This window comes from Rattus rattus, chromosome 14 (assembly GCF_011064425.1).
Source record: "Rattus rattus isolate New Zealand chromosome 14, Rrattus_CSIRO_v1, whole genome shotgun sequence".
In the NCBI taxonomy this organism is placed as follows: Eukaryota; Metazoa; Chordata; class Mammalia; order Rodentia; family Muridae; genus Rattus; species Rattus rattus.
The window spans coordinates 70,928,456-70,947,923 of record NC_046167.1 but is presented as its reverse complement, the minus strand read 5'-3'; the positions used below and the strand labels follow the sequence as shown (position 1 = coordinate 70,947,923).

Sequence of the window (19,468 nt, the reverse complement as noted above, 5' to 3'; positions counted from 1 at the left end):
TCCCATGTGTCCAGACACAGCTGCCTCCCCAGCAGAGACACCTATGATAATACTTACCACAGGATGGGCATTTGAACTTCCTGGGTGGCCTGTAAGAAGAATACGCCAGTTCAGTTACTGCTGTGCGTGTACACACTGCCTACTTCTCAGGTCAATCAGTATGACTGGAGCACACTGGGGAGACTAAACCTCCTGCCTCTGTACTTTTCTCTTGTACTGGATTCTTCACACATTCGATTAAGTAAGCTTTTCTCTTAGAGACAGGGTATGACGGTGGCCTTGAACAGATTCCCTACCCTGCCTTCGTAATGCTGGGATTGAACACATGTGCCACCATGCTGACAACACATGCAATTAAAATCTACCAGGAGTTTGTTGTTGTTGCTGTTGTTGTTGTTGTTATTAGAGTGATGGGTTATCTTTCAGCCAATGATCCCAAGAATCAGAGTGACATCAATTTTTGTAAAATCAAAGCCTCGCCATGTGAGAGTTTGGAATAGACAAATCTGACACCAGGTTGACAGTGAGCGCCTCCCCCAAACCAGAGCCTCTTCTGTGCCAGTCACTCACCCATCTGCACGCCAATCTTTTGACATGGTACCGTGAGGACTCTTAATAGCCCATCTGGCTTGTAAGAGTAATGTTCCACTAGCTGGAAGAGAAGCCAGGAAGAAAATGGTTAAGAGAGGGGCAGATGCAGAGGGGGAGAGAGAAAGAGGATAAAGCCCCCACATGTTTTAAAACCATCTAAAAGCCAGGTAGTCTCCTCCACAGGGTACTGGGGGATGGGCAGGAGAGGTCCTTGGGTAGAGTCAATGAACTTTTTAGCCTTGAAGCCTCTGGTCACATCCATATCAAGAGTGGAGAATGAACGAATGCATGCATGCTTACTGCTTTAGCAAATACTCTCTGCTCTTATACAGACCAGAACTCAAGCCTAGGGGATGGTGCTGCCCACCAGTGACCTTCCCACATCAATTAATGTAATCAAAACAATCCCCATGGATATGCTCACTCTCTAATCTATACAATCCTTCATTGAGACTCTCTTCTCAGGTGATTTAGATGGTGTCCAATTAACAATTAAAACTAACCATCACACAGCCAGATAATGACACATTAGGGGCTTGGGGTCTCCATGCCATCTCCATCACCTAGTCCTTTATGGACTTAAGTTTTTGTTCATTTGCTGAGATAGGATTTTTCTATATATCCCAGGCTCGCCTTGAATTTCCTACTTTTGATCCTTCTGCCTCCACAGTTAATATGGCTGTGATGCCAAATTAAAGAACTGAACTGTGCCAGGTAGCAAGTGTGGGGAGCTGGGTGAATAATGTTGGGGTGCCTGAGTTGCCTCTAGGTTTACTGACAGCTAGGTTTACTGACAGCTAGTTGACTTAGGTTTACTGACAGCTAGTTGACTGACAGCTAGGTTTACTGACAGCTAGGTTTACTGACAGCTAGGTTGACTGACAGCTAGGTTGACTGACAGCTAGGTTGAGAATGAATGCAGTGTTCCTTGGACAGGCAGTTGTCGGGAGCCCAGGAAGAGTAGACTTGCTTTTTAAGCTGTTTTAAATTTCTGCAGTGACGGTGGCTTGGCTATGAGGGAGCTTGGCTATAGGGTGAGTCCCGTATTGGTTTTCCACCATGATGTCACCTGAAATTCTGTGTCTACTCTGGTATTTCAGAGCTCCAGGCCCAGCTGGGTCACAGCCCCTAGGTTCTTTTTTTGGTCATTTACAGTGTGTGTGTGTGTGTGTGTGTGTGTGTGTGTGTGTGTGTGTGTACGCGCACTCGCATGCACCCATGCACACGTTCACATTACCCTGATTCCTGATGGCAGAGCCTTCTGTTAAACTCTTAGCGCTGCCCTAAGAGACATTATCTTGAGGCACCAGGAACTTACTGGCTCTAACCAGACAACAGAAACCTCTGTGGCTTCATGTGACTTGATGATGGTCAGTGTGAACATGTCTCAAACAAGTGTTCCAGAAACCGATGGAGGGGTATGGGACAGAGTTTTGAAACTAGCAGCCCAGTGGGACTGTCTTGCGCCCTCCACGGGGGAGAGAGAGAGGGAGAGAGGGAAAGGGAGAGAGAGAGGACAGAGAGAGACAGAGACAGAGAGAGAGAGAGAGAGAGAGAGAGAGAGAGAGAGAGAGAGAGAGACCAGAGAAAGAGAGAGGACCCAGAGAGAGACAGAGGGACAGAGACATACCTGCCAGAGGGTGTCAAACTTCTTCCCCTCTGGGATGGAAAGCTTCCCGGTCTTGTCCCTGTCGATGCGATAGTGTAATACCTTCCCTTCGTGCAGCAGGCACAGTGCAAAGGAGCCATTGTTGTCTCTGGCCCTGATCCTGGAAGAGAGAGCACACCACATTACGCCCACTGTGACCTTTTGACCTAGGAAGCAGTACCTCCACCACAGCTGGTAGCCCTAGAGGGCAGCAGGTGCTCACCAGGTGCTGCCCAGGTGGTGGGCAGGCAGCACCCAGACCTTGAGATCACAGGAAGGCTCAGTACCAGCGCTGGTGATCCAGCGAAAAGGAAATGCAAGGGTTGGCGATGGACCATGGCGAAGATCTAGTGGGGTCACAGACCATTGGCGACAGTGAAAGAGCTTGGGTTGTGTTTAGCTCAGGGCAACAGGCACAGGCTTTGGGGTATCCATGAAAGCCCTAGACTCAGGCGTAGGGCAGATGAGGAACCTAGTGAGCTTTTAAACAGAATTTTCTGGAGCGCACATGGAAGATTATTAATGCTTCTGCTCCCATGGTCTTCTTCCCTTTCTTATTCTCCCTTCAGTGCCAGGGCCAGGTTTAAAACACTGTTTGATATTAGCAGGTGGCATCCCCTGCCTGAGGCGGGAATGGTAGCCACGTGGCATGAGCCAACAGAGACAGCCCGAGGCCCAGGCACTGTTTCACTGGCATCAGGAGCTACACGTAGGACTCCAGGCCCCCATGCCGAGTGACTCTACTCACTGTGGATTGCCACAACTGGGGACCCGGCAGACATCTAGACAATGACAAATCCCAAGTGTTGCTGACACAAAGTAACACCCTCCTGTGTTGCTGTTGGGAACATACACAGTTCTCTCACTTTGGAGAGACACCTGGGACGGTCTCCTCACACTACTCACGACACGGGGTCAACCAGTTCATTTTCAGGCGTTAGAAACAGGCGCTTGGCAAACTAAGCCCTATTCTCGTAGTGAGAATCCTGATTCTTTAAAAAAAACAAAAAAAAAAAAAAAAGTTATGTTAGGTAGCTACATTTTTGTTTTAATCCCAGGTGTAGGATATGGGGCTGCTATGATTGTCTCATGCTGTAGAAGGGGCGCGGTTTTTTGCCAGCTGCAGACAGTTTATGTCTGGAATTCTTGGGACTCTTGAGAGGGTATAAATTCTAGAGCCCCGAGTGGGCCTGTGGCGGCAGCTGCTGGTTCCTGCTGCTGCATTTGCTATTGTTGGGTCGCTGGTTTGCTGGGCTGCTGGTTGCAGATGTCCTGACAACAGAGGTTGGACTTGCCCCAAGGAACCGGACACTCTTAATCAGCAGGAAGAAATCTAAAGAGAGCTATGATCCCTTCCTCCTCTGGCCTTCTTTCTCTCCTATCTGGGGGGTTGTGAGGGTGGTAGAAAGAAACAAGAACCCAATAGAGCAGCCCGCAAATGTCCGCCAACAGAGAGTCCATGCCCTTCTTCTTAGGCTGTTCACCGAGGAGCCCTTTGAACCTCCAAAGTCTGCATCTCATACTCAGCCAAATTAGTCATCTTTTAAATGCCTTTGGCCTTCATACCCTCCACCTTGAACTGGTAATTCAAGATGTAAATATACTTAATGCCATAAATACAATTGTAAGAACAACTACCCATTTCAAAAATGAAACTGTTTCCCCTTCCTTGTGGCTGCTCACGCACACAAAGTCCCAGGAGGACCACAGCAAAAGATTGTACTTAGAGATGTGCATCTTGCTGGTAAAACTGAAAAGAAAAGAAAAGAGAAGAGAAGAGAAGAAAAGAAAAGAGAAGAGACACAAAATGTAAATACTTTATGAAGACAGGACTAGGAGAGCATCCTCCTGGGGGGATGGGTTGGGGACTTGGGGGGAGGGGCTTCTACAATTTGGGTTGTATTTTTTCCCTCTTAGGTGGCCTTTGCTTGATGTTTATTCTTTAAACTGTACACGTCTAACTCTGCTGAATTTAGTATCTCACAGTGAAAGAGCATGAAAGACAAGAGGAGAACACAGAGATGTCCTCTGGTTTCTGGACACAGTTTTTCTGTTAAAACTCCCACTTCTTGGAGGCTCCCCCAGGGGACCATGGGTAAGCGACTCTCTGTATTGGAAGCCAAGCTCCCATCAGGCAACAGGTAGCCAACAGCTGTGGTTCCAGCCTGGATCCATAGCCTGAGCTGTGTCCTTGGTTGCTGGGATGGGAAACCCAAAGGCTCAGCACCTACAAATGGCAGAGACCAGAAGGGCTATCTGCACCAACAGTCCAGAAATTCGAAGTTATCTGCAGGCTGCAGACAGATCTGACCAGGGTTATTTTTAACTCAGAAGCAAGAGAAACAGTTAGGGAGCTACTCCCTGACTTCCCATCTTGGCTGTCTGCCATTTCTAAAGGCCTTGCCAGGTGTCATGGGTGTTACATCATGACACACACACTCCATGGCCAAGACTGTGGAGAGAGTCCCAAGGTTAATCTTTCTGATTTTGCTGGGTTTTATTGGCCTTAGACTGTTCATAGGATCCTAATCCTATGACTAATGTTTAACTCTGTGTGTGTGTGTGTGTGTGTGTGTGTGTGTGTGTGTGTATGCATATGTATGTGTTGCACGCTTATGCAGGTATGTGCAAGGGTGTGCATGATGAAGTCAGAGGTCGGCACTGGGGTCTTCCTTTATTACTCTCTGTCTGCCTTTTTGAGATAGACTCTCTGACTGAACCGGGTCACCACACTCCTGAGAGTCTCCTGTCTCTTCCTCAGTACTAGGATAACAAGTGTGCTTATGGGTTCTGGGGACTGAACTCAGATCCCCAAGCTTGCAAGAAAATCACCTCACTGACTTTGCTGTCTCCCTGGCTCAACATCTGACTCTTTCCAAATGTTTTCCTTGAACTAAGTTAAGTGAATGAATGGATCTGCAGTTTGCTCTTTTGAGGTGCTCGTCTTAGGGCGCTGCCCTGAGGATTATGCCGGATGTTGTGCCAACTGGCCTTACTAAAGTCCTTGTCCTTCCCTGTCATGGCTCACCCAGGGGCTGGTTCATGGCTCAGCAGACAGACCTTGTACTGCCTCTCACAGATGTGAGAGAGAGGAGGGTGTGATTTTTGCTGGAAGGGCTTGACTGCCTTCTCTACTCTTGAGTGTGGATGGTGGTGTGACCAGGCAATGAGTGGAGGGCCTGGGAGACAATGAGACACTGAAGGCTGCGGTGTCTAAGACTCTAGGGATGTGGGAGAGCAGAGCGGCAGGCTCACCCCAGCCTGAGGACCATTCAGTCTCTGTTGCTATTGTCCAGAGGCATCTGTGTTGGGGTCAGAGTTGCAAGGGGAGGAAAAATGTTTGAATGGGCAGGAGAAGGGGGGATGGGAGGGGTGGAGGAGGGGAGTGAAAGAGAGGAGAGGAGAGAGGTGAATTACTAGGTGGGAAAAAAGATCATCACTCAGAGCTAAGAATGCACAATAGCTTTTCCAGCTAAGGAAAAGAGGGAGATAGGGATCCTGGAGTAGGAGGTGGCATCCGATACAGAAACACTATGTCCTTCAGCACCTTGAAGTAGCAAGGCACACTGGGTGTCCACTGCACAGACCCTGAAAGCAAAATCAGTCCCTAAAGCAAGGCAGATCTGAGGCATGCCAAACTCGTGTTCTCCACCCATGCATCTTTTAAAACATTGTCCCCAAATGTCTCTCCTTGCTCTGTGGAGGTGGTGCCATAGGCCAGGTGCTTGCCTTGCGACCGGGATGAACTGAGTTCAACCTTTAGAATCTCTACTAAACCAAGCAAGCAAACAAGCAAACAGCAAACACATGCAGCCAAGTGTCACGATCTGTGCTTGCAGTCTCCGTGCTGGGGAGGCAGAGGCAGGTGGATCTCTGGGTCCTGCAGGTAGTTGTCCTAGCATCATCAACAAGCCCCAGGTCTGAGTGAAAGACCCTGCTCAACAATTCAGTGGACAACTCCCGAGGACTACTTCCTGAGGCTGACACCAGTCTGCACACACATTCGCTGTGTAGGCATACACCCAGTCCCACACTGCTTTCTTTCTGTCTCTCTGCTCCAGTACCTGAAGGTGGAGTTCCTTTTTGTGGCTTCTCTTCCCAGGGCCTCTGAGAAGCATCAGTCAACTGACACAGACATCAGACCACAGCTGTCTTTGAACTTTTCCTTCAGGCTACAATGCTTTTTTTTTTTTTTTTTTTTTTTTTTTTTTTTTTTTTTGATGGCCCTGGTGGCAAAACCGAAGACCCACTGACTGAACTCAGCTTTCACTATGGCCCTGGAGGCTCACGACAGCCACCACTCCATTCCTTAACAAACAAAGAGAAGGATTTCTTTGATGCCCACGATATAATTTTGAAAAGTGTGTATGGATCACGACCTGAGCTGAAACGTGAGGAAGCAAACTTGTGGGGCAAATGAAAGCAACAGCATGGGCTTGGGGCCTGGGGAGATCGTCCAGTCAGTAGAATGCTTGCTGAGTGAGCATGAGGAGCCGGAAGTGGGGGTGTATCCTTTAAATTCCAGCACTGGGGAGACGGAGAGACTCAGATCCCTGGGACTCACTAGCCAGGAAACCTAGTCTAATTGATGAGCCCTAGAGAGAGACCCTGTGACAAGCAGCCATGTGGTTGGCTCTTGAGACGTGATGTATAAGGTTGAGCTCTGCCTTCTGTGTGCACGCACTCTCATATGCACCTGCATGCATTTGCATGTACACACACACACACACACACACACACTCACTCACATATGCACACACGCGTGCGCAAACCAACATTAGTAGGGTTGTGTTACGGTAAACATAATAAAAGGGCACGACCGGTTCCCTCCTATACCCTGGTTGTCGCTCTTGCTAATTCTGGCTCCAACTGGCCATTTGTCTCAGTGACTCCATGCTGCCTCCAAGGTGCTCTCTGACCCATGCAGGTTGCTGCCACGCCAGTTTCATACAGAGGCCGCCTACCTTGCAACTCTCTTACTGTAGACTTTGTTCGCATTCCCAGCATCCACCCCCTGATCCCAGCAGCGGCTACCCTCTCTGTAATTCTCTGCCACCGCTCTGTTTACATTCCTAACAGCCACCCCCTTGTGGTTATGGTTTAAACTCCCAACAACCCGTTAAAATCAAGACTCAACAAACTGTAACCCAAAAATCAGGTTTATATGTTGAATTCTCAATCCATGATACATCCACACAATAAACTTAAAACCTAATGATAAGGATTAAAAACCACCCATCTAGATGAGATAAATTTGCCTACAGAAATCCATCCCAGCTACCTTGGCTATTCAAGACCACCTGGACTTAGGTCATCCTTCTCCATCTCCATCTTGATTCTCCTTCCTTCCCCTTCTCTCCCACCTTACAAAAGCTTTTTCCCTGCCTTTCCCCCCCACTGTCCAATCATGGCCTTGACCTAACTGGTGCCAGCCCTCACCTGCATAGAAACATCAACCTACAGGTCTGAGGACAAACACCAGCGCTATACTGTGCAGGAGTCGGCTTTCAGGCCAGCAGCCGCCACTTGAATCCTGAAGGAAAGCGTTCCCAACACAGGACATTCCGCCTCCCCACAGAGGAGCATCCACCAAACATGAGCTCAAAAAGATCACCCCAGATGTAAGCAAGCATGGGTTATGAAAAAGAGGCAACAGGTAAGAGAGACAAGGAGGAAAACGGGGGAACCATATACCTGAATACGCTCCGTATTAAAACCATAAGAAATGGATACAAACTAACTATGCACATACCGTTTAAAGAAATAAAACAGGCATCGCCAACCAACCAATGAGATGCTCCTAAAAATGTCGAGAAACAGTTTTGAAAAATAAACAAACCCTACTCCAAACTTAATTTCTAGACATTAAAAAAATGTAACTATTTTTTAAAAAAAATCTATGAGTAAAAGAACAGATTAGACAGAGATCAGACAGAAGTTCGTAGGAGAAGGAACACGGCGACAGACCCACGTGACACTGGAGGAGAGGCAGCGGACACGAAGCAGGCTGCAGAGGATACAGTAAGGAGCCCGACACGTTTCCTCTGAAGGACAAGGGAAAAGTGGGCACCCTTCAGAGTTGACTGGAAAGATCCATGGATGTAGAGAGCACAGGTCTACCACAGTTCCCAGCTCATCTCCACAAGGACCCAGGGTGAAACAGGATAGAAGACATTGATCTACAGGGCCACTCACCACGACTCCCAGCAGATGCCTGAAACTAGAGGGCCCTGAACTAAGTACCACATTAAGCACAGCTTCTCTTGGTCACCATTACTCCTTCTCTTGAGCCATTACTAAGTGAAACAAGGACTTTAACCCAGTTGCCACAGCATGGGAGGAACCCCCTTCCATGGCTGGCCACATGCAACACATTCTGACAATACAAGGTCACTAGGGCTCTCACAGGTACTCCTGCTAGGACATGCCCCTCCTCAGCTAACCTCCTCTTTCTCTCCTAGAGCCCCTTGGACGTCCTCCGAGAGTTCTTCCCACTGAGAGGCTACACAAGCTAAGGCCACAGCTGTTGAAGACGAAAGCCTAGTTCCTGCTCCCAAGGTACCCCGGATGGGTGGAAGGTTAGAGAGAGACACCGAGTGTTGACTTCTGACCCTCTCCCTAACACGGATAGATGTGCATACACGCACATGAATATGTATATACATAGACGCATATTTTATGACACACCGTGGCAGGGAGTGGCAGGTTTTCATGTCACAGGCTCTGTAGCATGACCTGAATGATTGACATGTCCCTTGACATAGAAAGCATGATGTGGGAGAAAGGCCCGTGTGCACGCATGGTCACAGAACCCCACCCAGCCCCCCCCCCCCATGCTGCCTGATGCTTAGCCCATCAGACACACGGCTCTCTTGTTGAAAGAACAAACTAACTGCTTCCGTGCTGCTTTTTTTTTTTGCACAATGTATGTCACAAGTCAAAAAATAGGAACTGCGGCTCAAACAGCAGTTTAGTGACTTCCTGGCTTGATGACTCCACAAAGATGAAATTTATAGCTCTTGGGAATGCAACGGTAGCTGCTGCCTCCACAGCTGCCCTGGGGACTCCTATACTTTGTGCAGTTCTGTCAGCAGCTCCCGCGGGCTCTGGCTGAAGGCCTGAGGCTTTATTCCCTCTTGAATTCCTCGATGTGAAGGGGAACTGGGGGTTGCAGGATGAAGTAATGAGTCTCGCCTGCCACAGCGGCATTCCCTGCCTAGGAGGTGAGGACTAGGCTGGACTCGGCCCCTGGGGCAGGTGGCTGGGAGGAACCCGTGTGAGGGCTAGTTGGCTGTGCTCTTCCTTAGTGTGGAGGGAGCTATGGTGGCCTTCTCCCATTGTTTCGGCATTCCCAGTGATTCTTCCACAGGCAGCTGACAGATCAGGGTGGGAAACTAACAGAAAACAAGGAAGGAAAGAGAAGTGGGAAAGGCTCCCAGATCCTACCATGCTCACACTCAGAGAGAAGGCAACAGGGCGTCACTACTAACTAGGGATTCAAGAGCCCGCACTGTCCCACAATGGAGGACTTGCCACGCTGGGCCCTAAACAGATCCGAATGAAATGGAGCTGCAGTCGTCTGTTTCTACCAAGAGCTCCTATGGGGCTGCCTAGGCTTTCTCCTCCTTGCGGTGGAGCACTGAGAAAAGACAGGGTCGGGGAGATGAAGTATGTCCCCTGCACGAGCTCACATACAGCAAGGGGTGTGTACAGAAACGACACAGAGACCTTGCTGGGTACCTCCCGATGGGGTGGAGGAGCAGAGAGGACACGGGTCTGTCTTATCGTGCGTGTCATGAAGGCTGGTACCCAGAGCGACCTGTGCATCCTGTATCATGCCCACAGCTCAGCCACACACATGCTATCTGCCCAGTTTCGGGGCTTTGAATGGCCTGCCCCGACATCTACCCCACCTATGAACTTCCGGGCTGGTCCAATAGATCGAAAGCTACAGAAGCTCCATGACACAGGAGATCTGAGAGGAATCCCAGTGAGGTTCCAGTATGGAGAGAGGAGCAGAAGCCAGAGGCCTTGTACCAGATCAACAAGTCATTGCAACGAACGTTTGCAAGCACAGAAGTATGGACAAAAGGGTAGGCTGTGGGACACACTGTGACACACTACAGCTCCCACGAGATTTTTTTTCTCTCTGATGGGCAAGGAATTTGCAAGGGGAGGGGGAGATGAGTGAGACTGGGGTGCGTGATTTAAAATTCACAAAGAACCAAATAAAATGTTTTCCCAAAAAGAAATGATTAAAATCATCTAAAAATAATTTTTATTTTACTATTATTTTTACGCCTATGCGTGTTTTGCCTGCACATATGTCTGTGTACCATATGCTTGTCTGGGTCGTGCAGAGTCCAGAGGAGGGCACTAGATCTCCTGGGACTGAAGCTACAGACCGTTGCGAGCCACCATGTGGGTGTAGAGAATTGAACTCAGGTCTTTCGGGAAAACAGCCAGTGCTCTTAGCCATGGAGGCATCTTTTCAGCACCTTATGTATTTTTTTTTTTAATATCAGAAGCAAGAGGGAATTCTTTAGCTAGATGCACATGCAGAGAGAACGCCTATACAAGACAACCTGGTACTGATCAATGCGCCTGACCACGAGGCTACGCCACTGAATCTGAGAAAGTTTCGCTGGAAGCAATGGGGTGGTGGTTCCCAGAGGGCCTCTGTGTAGGGACAGTGGGTGAGAAATGCCAGCATTTCTACAGCACTCCCTTGGCCAGTGCATCTTTAGATGGGACGGGACAGCCTACCCATACAAGAACAGCTCTCAGTCTTTTCCTGGACCACAGACCCTGCACAGCTACTCTGCCCAAATGCTCCAGAACCTTCTGAATTTAGGCTTACACTGACCCAGTGCAGATGCTTAGGTCAGGAATCCAAGAGGCAAGCCTTCGCGTTACTGAGCTGACCAGGTGAAGCCCACACACCTATTTCGGTTCGGACAGCTACATCCAGGTTTAGTGTAAGCCGCTCTGAGGAGTTTGCACCTGAATGCAGGCGTTAGCCCTCAGTTTCAAGCGCAGACAGAATTCAAGCCCAGGATCTGAGTGAACAAACCGTACCTTTGCTCTACCACCACACTCTGTGTCCCATGTCTGTCGCTTGAGGCAGAATTCAGGTTGAGCGCTCTGAAAACACTAACAATATTGTGGGGAGAATTACCTTGATGCTAGGCGACAGGGACGACAATGGGCTCGGTTGGCAAAAGTGCTTGTAAGACAAGTACGGGATCCTAAGTGCATCCCAAGAACCCATGTAAAAATCTGGGTGTGGCGGTAAGTGCCCAGGACCCCGGCACTGGAGAGGTATAGACGACTTCTGGAGGCTGCTGGCCAGTCAGTATAAACAAATCAGCAAGCCCCAGCTTCAGTGAGAGACTGTTTCTCAAAATGCACGGTGGGAGGGAAGGACAGAGAGCTAATTCATGGGGCAAAGGTGGTTGTCAAATGTACTGGCTGGTTTTGTGTCTCAATTAGTGATCAAGGGTGGGGGGAGGGCCCAGCCTATTGTGGGTGGTGCTATCCCTGGGCTGGTGGTACTGGGCTTTATAAGAAAGCAAGCTGAGAAAGGCAGGGGAAGCAAGCCAGTAAGTAACACCCCTCCATGGCCTCTGCATCAGCTCCTGTCTCCAAGTTCCTGCCCTGTGTGAGTTCCTGTCCTGACTTCCTTTGGAGACGAACAGCAATGTGGAAGTGTAAGCTGAATAAACCCTTTCCTCCCCAACTTGCTTCTTGGTCGTGATGTTTGTTCAGGAATAGAAACCCTGACTAAGACACCTGGGTTCAGTCCTTGAGACTCATGCAAAGGTGGACAGAGAGAAGTGACTCCATGAAAGTTGTCCTCTGACCTTCACATGCGCACGTACTTTGGCACAAGTACTCCCCACACCAGCATGCACGCACACACAATAATAAATAAGAAACAGATATTAAGATAAATAAGACGGAAAGCAACTGTAGAGATACCCAACATCCACCTCTGATCTCCACACACATGTGCACATACATTTACATGTGTGAGCAGAAAAACCTACACACACAAGAAATTGCCCAGAAATTATAATCATCAAGTACTTCGAAAGCGTAAATGAATTTCTAATGCAGGCTTGGATGAGACCCCAAGACTTCTCATTCCATGTGTACAAATATTTCCCCCATCAGAAAACACCCCCAGGGCTGGAGAGATGGCTCAGGGGTTAAGAGCACTGGCTGCTCTTCCAGAGGCCTTGAGTTCAATTCCCAGCAACCACATGGTGGCTCACAGCCATCTGTAATGGGATCTGATGCCCTCTTCTGGTATGTCTGAAGGCAGTGACAGTGTACTTCTATATAATAAATAAATATCAACTTCTATATAATAAATAAATATTAATAAATATTAAATAAATAATAAATAAAAAAACACCCCCAATCCAAAGCACTTCAGGTCTCACCATGTTGGATAATAAACTCAACCCTCATGGAGCTGAACACCATTTTCTTTAGGCATGAATGATGTCACACTGTGTGGTCAGATTAGATAAAACACATGCTGGGTCACAGGTGACAGCAACTCCCATGTTGGTAGATGGTGATGTATGACACCTTCCTGGGGCCACCTGAGTTCTAAACCGAGGACGCTGTTACCTCTGGGTGAGGAGGGAGGGCGATGGCCTGACACTCACAGGAATTTTCCGTTGGTCTTTGACCCTATGAGGACCGTCTGCTCTGACTCGTCTCTGGAGATGTTGCCATGGAACCAGGGCATCTTCTCATGAGCCGTCGTGGCGATCAACTTCTCCAGTTGGGGCTTCTGACTGATGATGGCTTGCTCCAGAGCCTGGCCCTGCAGTAAGTGGAGAGAGACTGAGCTGACCAGGTAGAGAGAACTTGGACCCATCCATTCCAGGTCCTATCGCACTAAACTCTATTCCCCGCCTCGCTCACCTTTCTCTTATTCATAACTAAGACTTTGGTAAATCACTCACATGTCTTCAAGTGTGTAAATAAAGGAATATACTTTGGAATGAAGAGATGGGCTCTTGAAAAGCCACACAAAATATTTTGAATATGTAGATCACATACCAAGGGGCTAAGATCCTCCAAAGGAGGATCTATACTCAAACTAGTTTCAGTGTGAAAACCTGGTAATTTCACAGCAGGCGAGGAGCTGTAAGATGCGTGTGAGGTCGGGGGTCGTGAGGCAGCTCTGCAGTAAAGGTGCCGGGGGGCTGAGCCTGTCTGAGCTTGATTTCCGGGACTCACAGGGTGGAAGAAAGACTGACCCCCCTGCAAGTCGTCTGACCTCCACACACATGCTGTAGACCTGTAGACGCCCGCCTCCAACACACAGATTCAATCCGTGTAACCAAAGAAAGTTTGAAAGGATGACGTGTGTGAGGAAGGCACCTGTGGCTTCATGTCTGTCAGGGTTCAGCCGTGTCCTCAGTCCCGTCTTCCCCACCCCACCCCAACATGCTTCAGGAAGGCCATTAGAGGAGGCCCAGGGGAAGAGCCTGGACCAGGAGGAAACAAGGGGGAAATAAAAACAGAGGATCGGATTAAGTGCGGAGAGGATTGATTTTCTTTTTCTTCCTAGGGGGAGATCTTGGTATGAATAGCCACAGTTTGATTTAAAAAAGAAATACCCAAAGGAGTAAAATTTAAACACAACCTTCTCCTTCATGGCGAAGGGAGGACAGAGCAGAGGGGGGCGTGAGGACTCTGCGTTGGCCCCATACATAGATAGGGTGGGAAGAAAGGCAGCAAGGGGCGGTGCCACACAGCCACCTGCTAGCCCAGTCTTTGCGTAAAAGAGGCAAAGGCTTCCGCGTAGGTTCAGAGGGCTCTGTGGTCTCACGAGACTCACCTGAAGGTTCCAGGTCTGTTTCACATATTCCCGGATGAGGTTCTCCTTCAGGTCCTCAAAGGGTCCGGTCTTGGGCTGTACCCCCGGGGGCCGGTTGAAGGGCTTCGTGAGGAGGCAGACAAGGCCTTCGGGTTCCTGGGAGTGGTAATGGCAGAGGTCTGCGGGGCTGGCATGGGCCCTGCCCCCGGAGATGGCGTAGGTGCCGTTAAGTTCTCTCTCGATAGTGTAGTGGTGTGCCTTCCTGTTGTGTGCCACTGACAAAGCAAAACCACCCAGGTAATTGCGGCTCTGGCGTAGCAGGTAGAGCCCATCGGTCATGCCTCCCTGGACCAGGTAGTCTTCGGCCTCTTCCCGGGTGATGTTGCCAAAAAAGTAGGTCAGGTGGTTGGCGTTGTCCACAGCATTGCCCGCCATGTCTGCACCCCGTCAGAGCTCTGGGAGGTATGTGGAGAAGTACCTGGGGACCACGAAGAAGGGAGAGTCGCAATGAGGAACCCAAACCACAGGAGACGCTGGCTATGCCCACCAGAACCGTCTTCACGGGGACACAAGCCTTTTTAGCTTAGAATGCTCACACGGCGTGGGTACTTGGTGTGCTGTCCGTTCTATTACTTCATTTCCACAGTCTCCCAGCACACATCCCGTGGTTAGTTAACCAAATCCATGGCCTTCGACAAAGGTGACCCAATTCGCTAGTATTTTTTTTCCCTAGCTGATACAAGGAATTCTAAGAAGAAACACAGAAGTCTTTTGACGCCGTTCTCAAGGGCATAGCCTGAGTGTGGACAGTGGTCCAAGGGACAGAACCAGTGAGACCTCAGAGCCCTAGATGGCCCCAGGAGGCACAGAACAGGCTAAGAAAAACTAAGCATCCCTCCTCAGTCTCTTGTGTCTTAAGTTGCCCAAGATGACCTTGAACTCAGTTCAGTATGTAGCGAAGGATGACCCTCAACTTCTAATCCCTCTGCCTCCTTCTCCCCAGTTTGAGATCAGAGGCACGAACTACCACGTCTGGTTTATGTGGTGCTGGGGTCCTCAGCCAAGAGCATCACATGATGGAAATGCATAAACACGCACTGTTAGTCACACCTCAGAGAGCCGTAGCCATGGCCTCGTTACTACAGGCGTTCTCTTCTCCTGCCTGGGGTAGAAAGAGCAGCAAGTGACTCCCCAAGTTATAAACAGTGACATCTACCCAGAGTGCACTCTCTGGCCTTGGGTGCCTCTGAGAGAAACATCCAGAGCCCTGGCTGATTCGGTCTCCTTCCCCTACAAAGCAGAAAAAAAGGTCGGTAGTTTGGAGGTGTGTAAGGAGCTTGACACGGGGAGATACTACCTCTGAGGAACACACTCGGCAGAAGAGACATGAGTGCATGGCAGACATATTTGTGAGGAAAAAGACACACAGTGCCACCCAGAAAATGTTCAAATAGTGTTCAAGTAAAAAATGCTGGTCATCTAGAAAATGCTGGACGAAGCAATTCTTTCATCTGGGGAGAGAGCACTTGCTTCTCCGTGTTCTCAAACTACCTCTCATGCACATAGCATACTGCAAACATATATCCCCCCCACACCACATGCATGTACTACACACAGGTGCACACACAACATCATAATATATGCCACATATATTACATGTACACACACCACATGGTACACACAGCACATATACATCATAACATATAGCTCACACATACCACACACAGTACACATACACAGCCAGTGCATGTACCCAGAATATACAAGCACACCTTGCCTGGCACGCACTTAACACAGCATACACACATACCACACATACAGACAACACAGCATGAAGACATATAGACACACCACGTTCATGTCCCTGAGGCTGCACAACCTAAAGATGCCATGTGGGCACAGGTGACATGGTGTCCCGACACTGTACCCTGCGGCAGCCCCACGGGGGTGAATTCCGTTGTATTCCAACAGTCCGCAGAAGGTAGGGCTTCTTTAATATTTGATTATTATCGAATGTCCTTTGTCTGGCCAATTTCCGCAACTTCATCTCAGTCCCCACACCAGGACAGCCAACCTTCCTCTTCTCAGTCTATCCATATTGTCACATCCTTCTCTCTGCCAAGCCCTCCCGCCTCTCCCCACCCCCCACCGCCCAGCGCTCCTCAGCTCGTCTGTATTACACCTTCTAGGAACCTTTGATAACCAATCGATCACATGGACCTCAGACACCACAGCTCCTGCCACCCCAGCAACCCACGCTACTCACTGATCTAACCAAACTCATCAGGGTGTCCGTGCTGGGGAGATGCCCAGTGAGGACCCCGAGCAACATGAAAGAATGTTCTAGAGTCCTGTAGTCTCTCACTGTTTGCAAACCACTATGTGTCCATGACCTCTCTCTGCTGTCACTGCCATAGAGGTGAATGCAACCTGGAATTATACACCAAATAAACCCTTTCTCCCCCAAATCATTTTTTTGTCGGAATATTGAATCGTGGTAGTAGAAAGCAAAGCTTAACGAACAAACCGACTCATAAAGGACCTCAAACAACACTAACACATGCGTTCCTTCAGGTTCCACTGAACTCATTGTACCAGCCACTGTGGCTTGCGTGTCATGTCTGAGCTCCCCTCTTCTGACTGCAGAGAGAATCCATAGCTCACAGTCAACACCCTAGACAGTACTGAGACTCCTGCTCTTCCTCTCAGTTCAATGCTATCTTCGCATAGTTTGGCATTAACAAGTGTGTGAAGCCACTTTGTAAAAGCATAAACTTGAGGAAGATATCAAGACCCCAGTGCTGGCAAACCAATCCCTTACTCCTCCCCACTCTACCTGTGCCCAGAGTTAGCCAGTATTTACCTCTGCGCACACCGTACAGGTAGCAGTGAGGTGTATGGGGAACCTGTCAGAACACAGTAAATCTCTCATTCTCTTTAAGATGTAAGTTAGGCACAGAAGGCCTTAATAGTGTAGACATGTGTGTGCATACATGCTAGTTCATGTGGATGCTTCTGCATGTGTACCTTTAGAGGCCAGAAGTCAACCTCAGATGCTGTTTTCAATCACTTTTTTTTTTTTTTAATTTTGGAAACAGGTCTCTCATTGGACCTGGAGTTGCCAGATACTCTAGACTGACCAACTGGCAAATCCCAAGATCCTCCTCTCTCTACCTCTCCAGGGCTGGGATTATGTCAGGAGCCATCTAGGAAAGGCTAAAGGTAAGCGGATGCCTTTCCTGGAGTGGACCACCATTTTTGCATGGCCCGTGATGGGTGAGCTCTGAGAGGCCAGGCACAAGAGATTTCCTGTTATTATTACATATTTTAATGATTCCTGGGTATTAGCCCAGCCTGTTGGGCAGATTTTCTGCAGATCAATGAAGATGTACTTTCCTGTAGTAATGCTATGTAGACCAATTGATGATTTTTTTTTTTATAATTCCTAGTAATGGTTATAATGATATATAGCACTCCTAGACTTATACGAGTAATTTTGAGCCCTCTATAGTATGAAAGCTGCTTTTAGAGCTCTGTACCTGTTCATGTGTCACAGGCCAATTGCACTAGGACAAGGAAGCAGGGTTGGAACAAATCTATGATCAGAAAAATATTCCTTCTAGGCCAGCTGTGAAACCATTCTCTGATAACTAACAGTCATAAACTGGGAAGGGAAATTTATTACAGGTGAAAGGATCAAAGATAAAATATTGACGGGATTTATCTATAAAAACTTCAATACTAACGAGACACACAGCAGATGATTTGCCTCTTGACAAAACTGTGCTAACTTATGCTGTAAGAATTATTGTTTTAAACTTTTAATGAGTTTATAGATCTAGAAGACAGATAATTAATGTTTATTTAGATACTAGTCTTAATGGAAACACTGGTACATATTTCTGCTGCAACTTCCTATTCGATTTATTGACCTGAGAACATGTCTTGAACTTGCTGTGAGTCTTTTTCAGATGTAAAGACACTTGGAAAACCATGTGATCTATTCTCCCGAGAAAGCATAAGAACTAAGGACGATGACGATAGGACACACGGCTTCCTTCATTCAGCAGTAAAAAGGAAAAGGCGTTTTTCCTTCCTTCACCAATAGAGAGATGAGGCCTTTTTTCTTTCAGCAATAAAGAAGAAACTTTTTTTTTTCTTACTTAGGGGCGTTTTCTTACTTGCAACAGTAAGAAGGTAGAAGCTTGTTCTTTTTCTGAGCGATAAAGGTTGGAGCTTATTTTTCATTCAGAATAAATGAATTTTTTCCTGTGTTGGCACTTTCTGATGGAACTTGCTCATGGGAGCTTTTGTTCTATCTATCAAGTGTGTGTGTGTGTGTGTGTGTGTGTGTGTGTGTGTGTGTGTGTGCACGCGCATTTGAAGTGAATCAAGCCTTTTTCTTTTTACATCGAGAGTCTGCAAGGGTCCATGTGTGTGATTGAATTCTCCTTTTCTTCCTTTCCTTTTCTTTCTGGTTCACAAAGAGTTAATAAGCGCCAAGCCTCTCCCTTGGGTAATAAGGATCTCCTGAGCTGGAGAGAGAAAAGCACTGGCAATTAAGCCCTTTTTCTCCTCAGTTCCCTGCTGTGCCTGGCAAGAGTTTGTAACCAAAAGCCAATGACTTTCAGCCTTAGAATAGAGTTGTAAGCAGAAGAATTACCAAAGATAAATAAACTTGGGCCCTTGGCTGACTCCATACCCTCATTGCTGCCTTCCCAGTGAGAACTGGTCCGGTGTAGAAGGCAAACAACAGGGTTACAGGCATGAGTGTCCCACCAAGCTTAGATGTTTTGCATGGGTTCTGGTTAGTGAACTCAAGCCTTTGTGCCTGCAAAGCAAGCGCCTTACCCACTAAGCTACCCCCCTCCCCAGACCAAGGGAATTTTTTTTTTCATATTTTGAGATCCTCTTGGCTGTCTGTCTTCCCTCCCCACTTCAGCCTTCTCCACAGTTCATCGTCACTTGGTAACATCCCTTTAACATATCAGCAGGGCAGGCTGTGGAAGATATGAACAGGACCCTTACACCTCCATGCCCAGGGCAGCTCTCAATGTTTGTTGGAAGGTCATAACATTTTTTGCTGATCATAATTGGCTGATTAAACGGACGTCCAGTCTTCTTAGTGAGGTCAGCGCTCTGTGTTGGCGCACCTAAATCACTCTTGGATGCCCAAAGGTAGCTTGACCTTCCCGACTCCACTCCTTACCCTGACCCCTCATCTTGAGGGACCACCATATTGCTTTCTCCCATAACAGAGGGGAGAGCAACTGCAACATCCAGTGAAGATGGTGCTGGAGACTCTTTTGAGCCTTCCCTCTCTCCCATCCTCCATAGATCATCCCTGGAGTCATAAAAGACTGGTTTCTCTCCAAGCATGGGCACAC

At 48.2% G+C, this 19,468-nt stretch overlaps 1 protein-coding gene across 1 annotated transcript in view; it reads right to left on the bottom strand.

Annotated features, from left to right (window-relative positions):
• The window catches only part of Syk (spleen associated tyrosine kinase), a 70,252-nt gene that overhangs the window by 25,703 nt on the left and 25,081 nt on the right, over positions 1-19,468 (bottom strand). Inside the window, exons 2-6 of the mRNA XM_032884891.1 lie at positions 14,103-14,559; positions 12,919-13,079; positions 2,222-2,360; positions 571-652; positions 58-89 (exon numbers count right to left, since the gene is read on the bottom strand). Coding sequence (XP_032740782.1) covers positions 58-89; positions 571-652; positions 2,222-2,360; positions 12,919-13,079; positions 14,103-14,516 — 828 coding nt within the window. The 5' untranslated portion in view covers positions 14,517-14,559. The remainder of the gene's footprint in view (positions 1-57; positions 90-570; positions 653-2,221; positions 2,361-12,918; positions 13,080-14,102; positions 14,560-19,468) is intronic.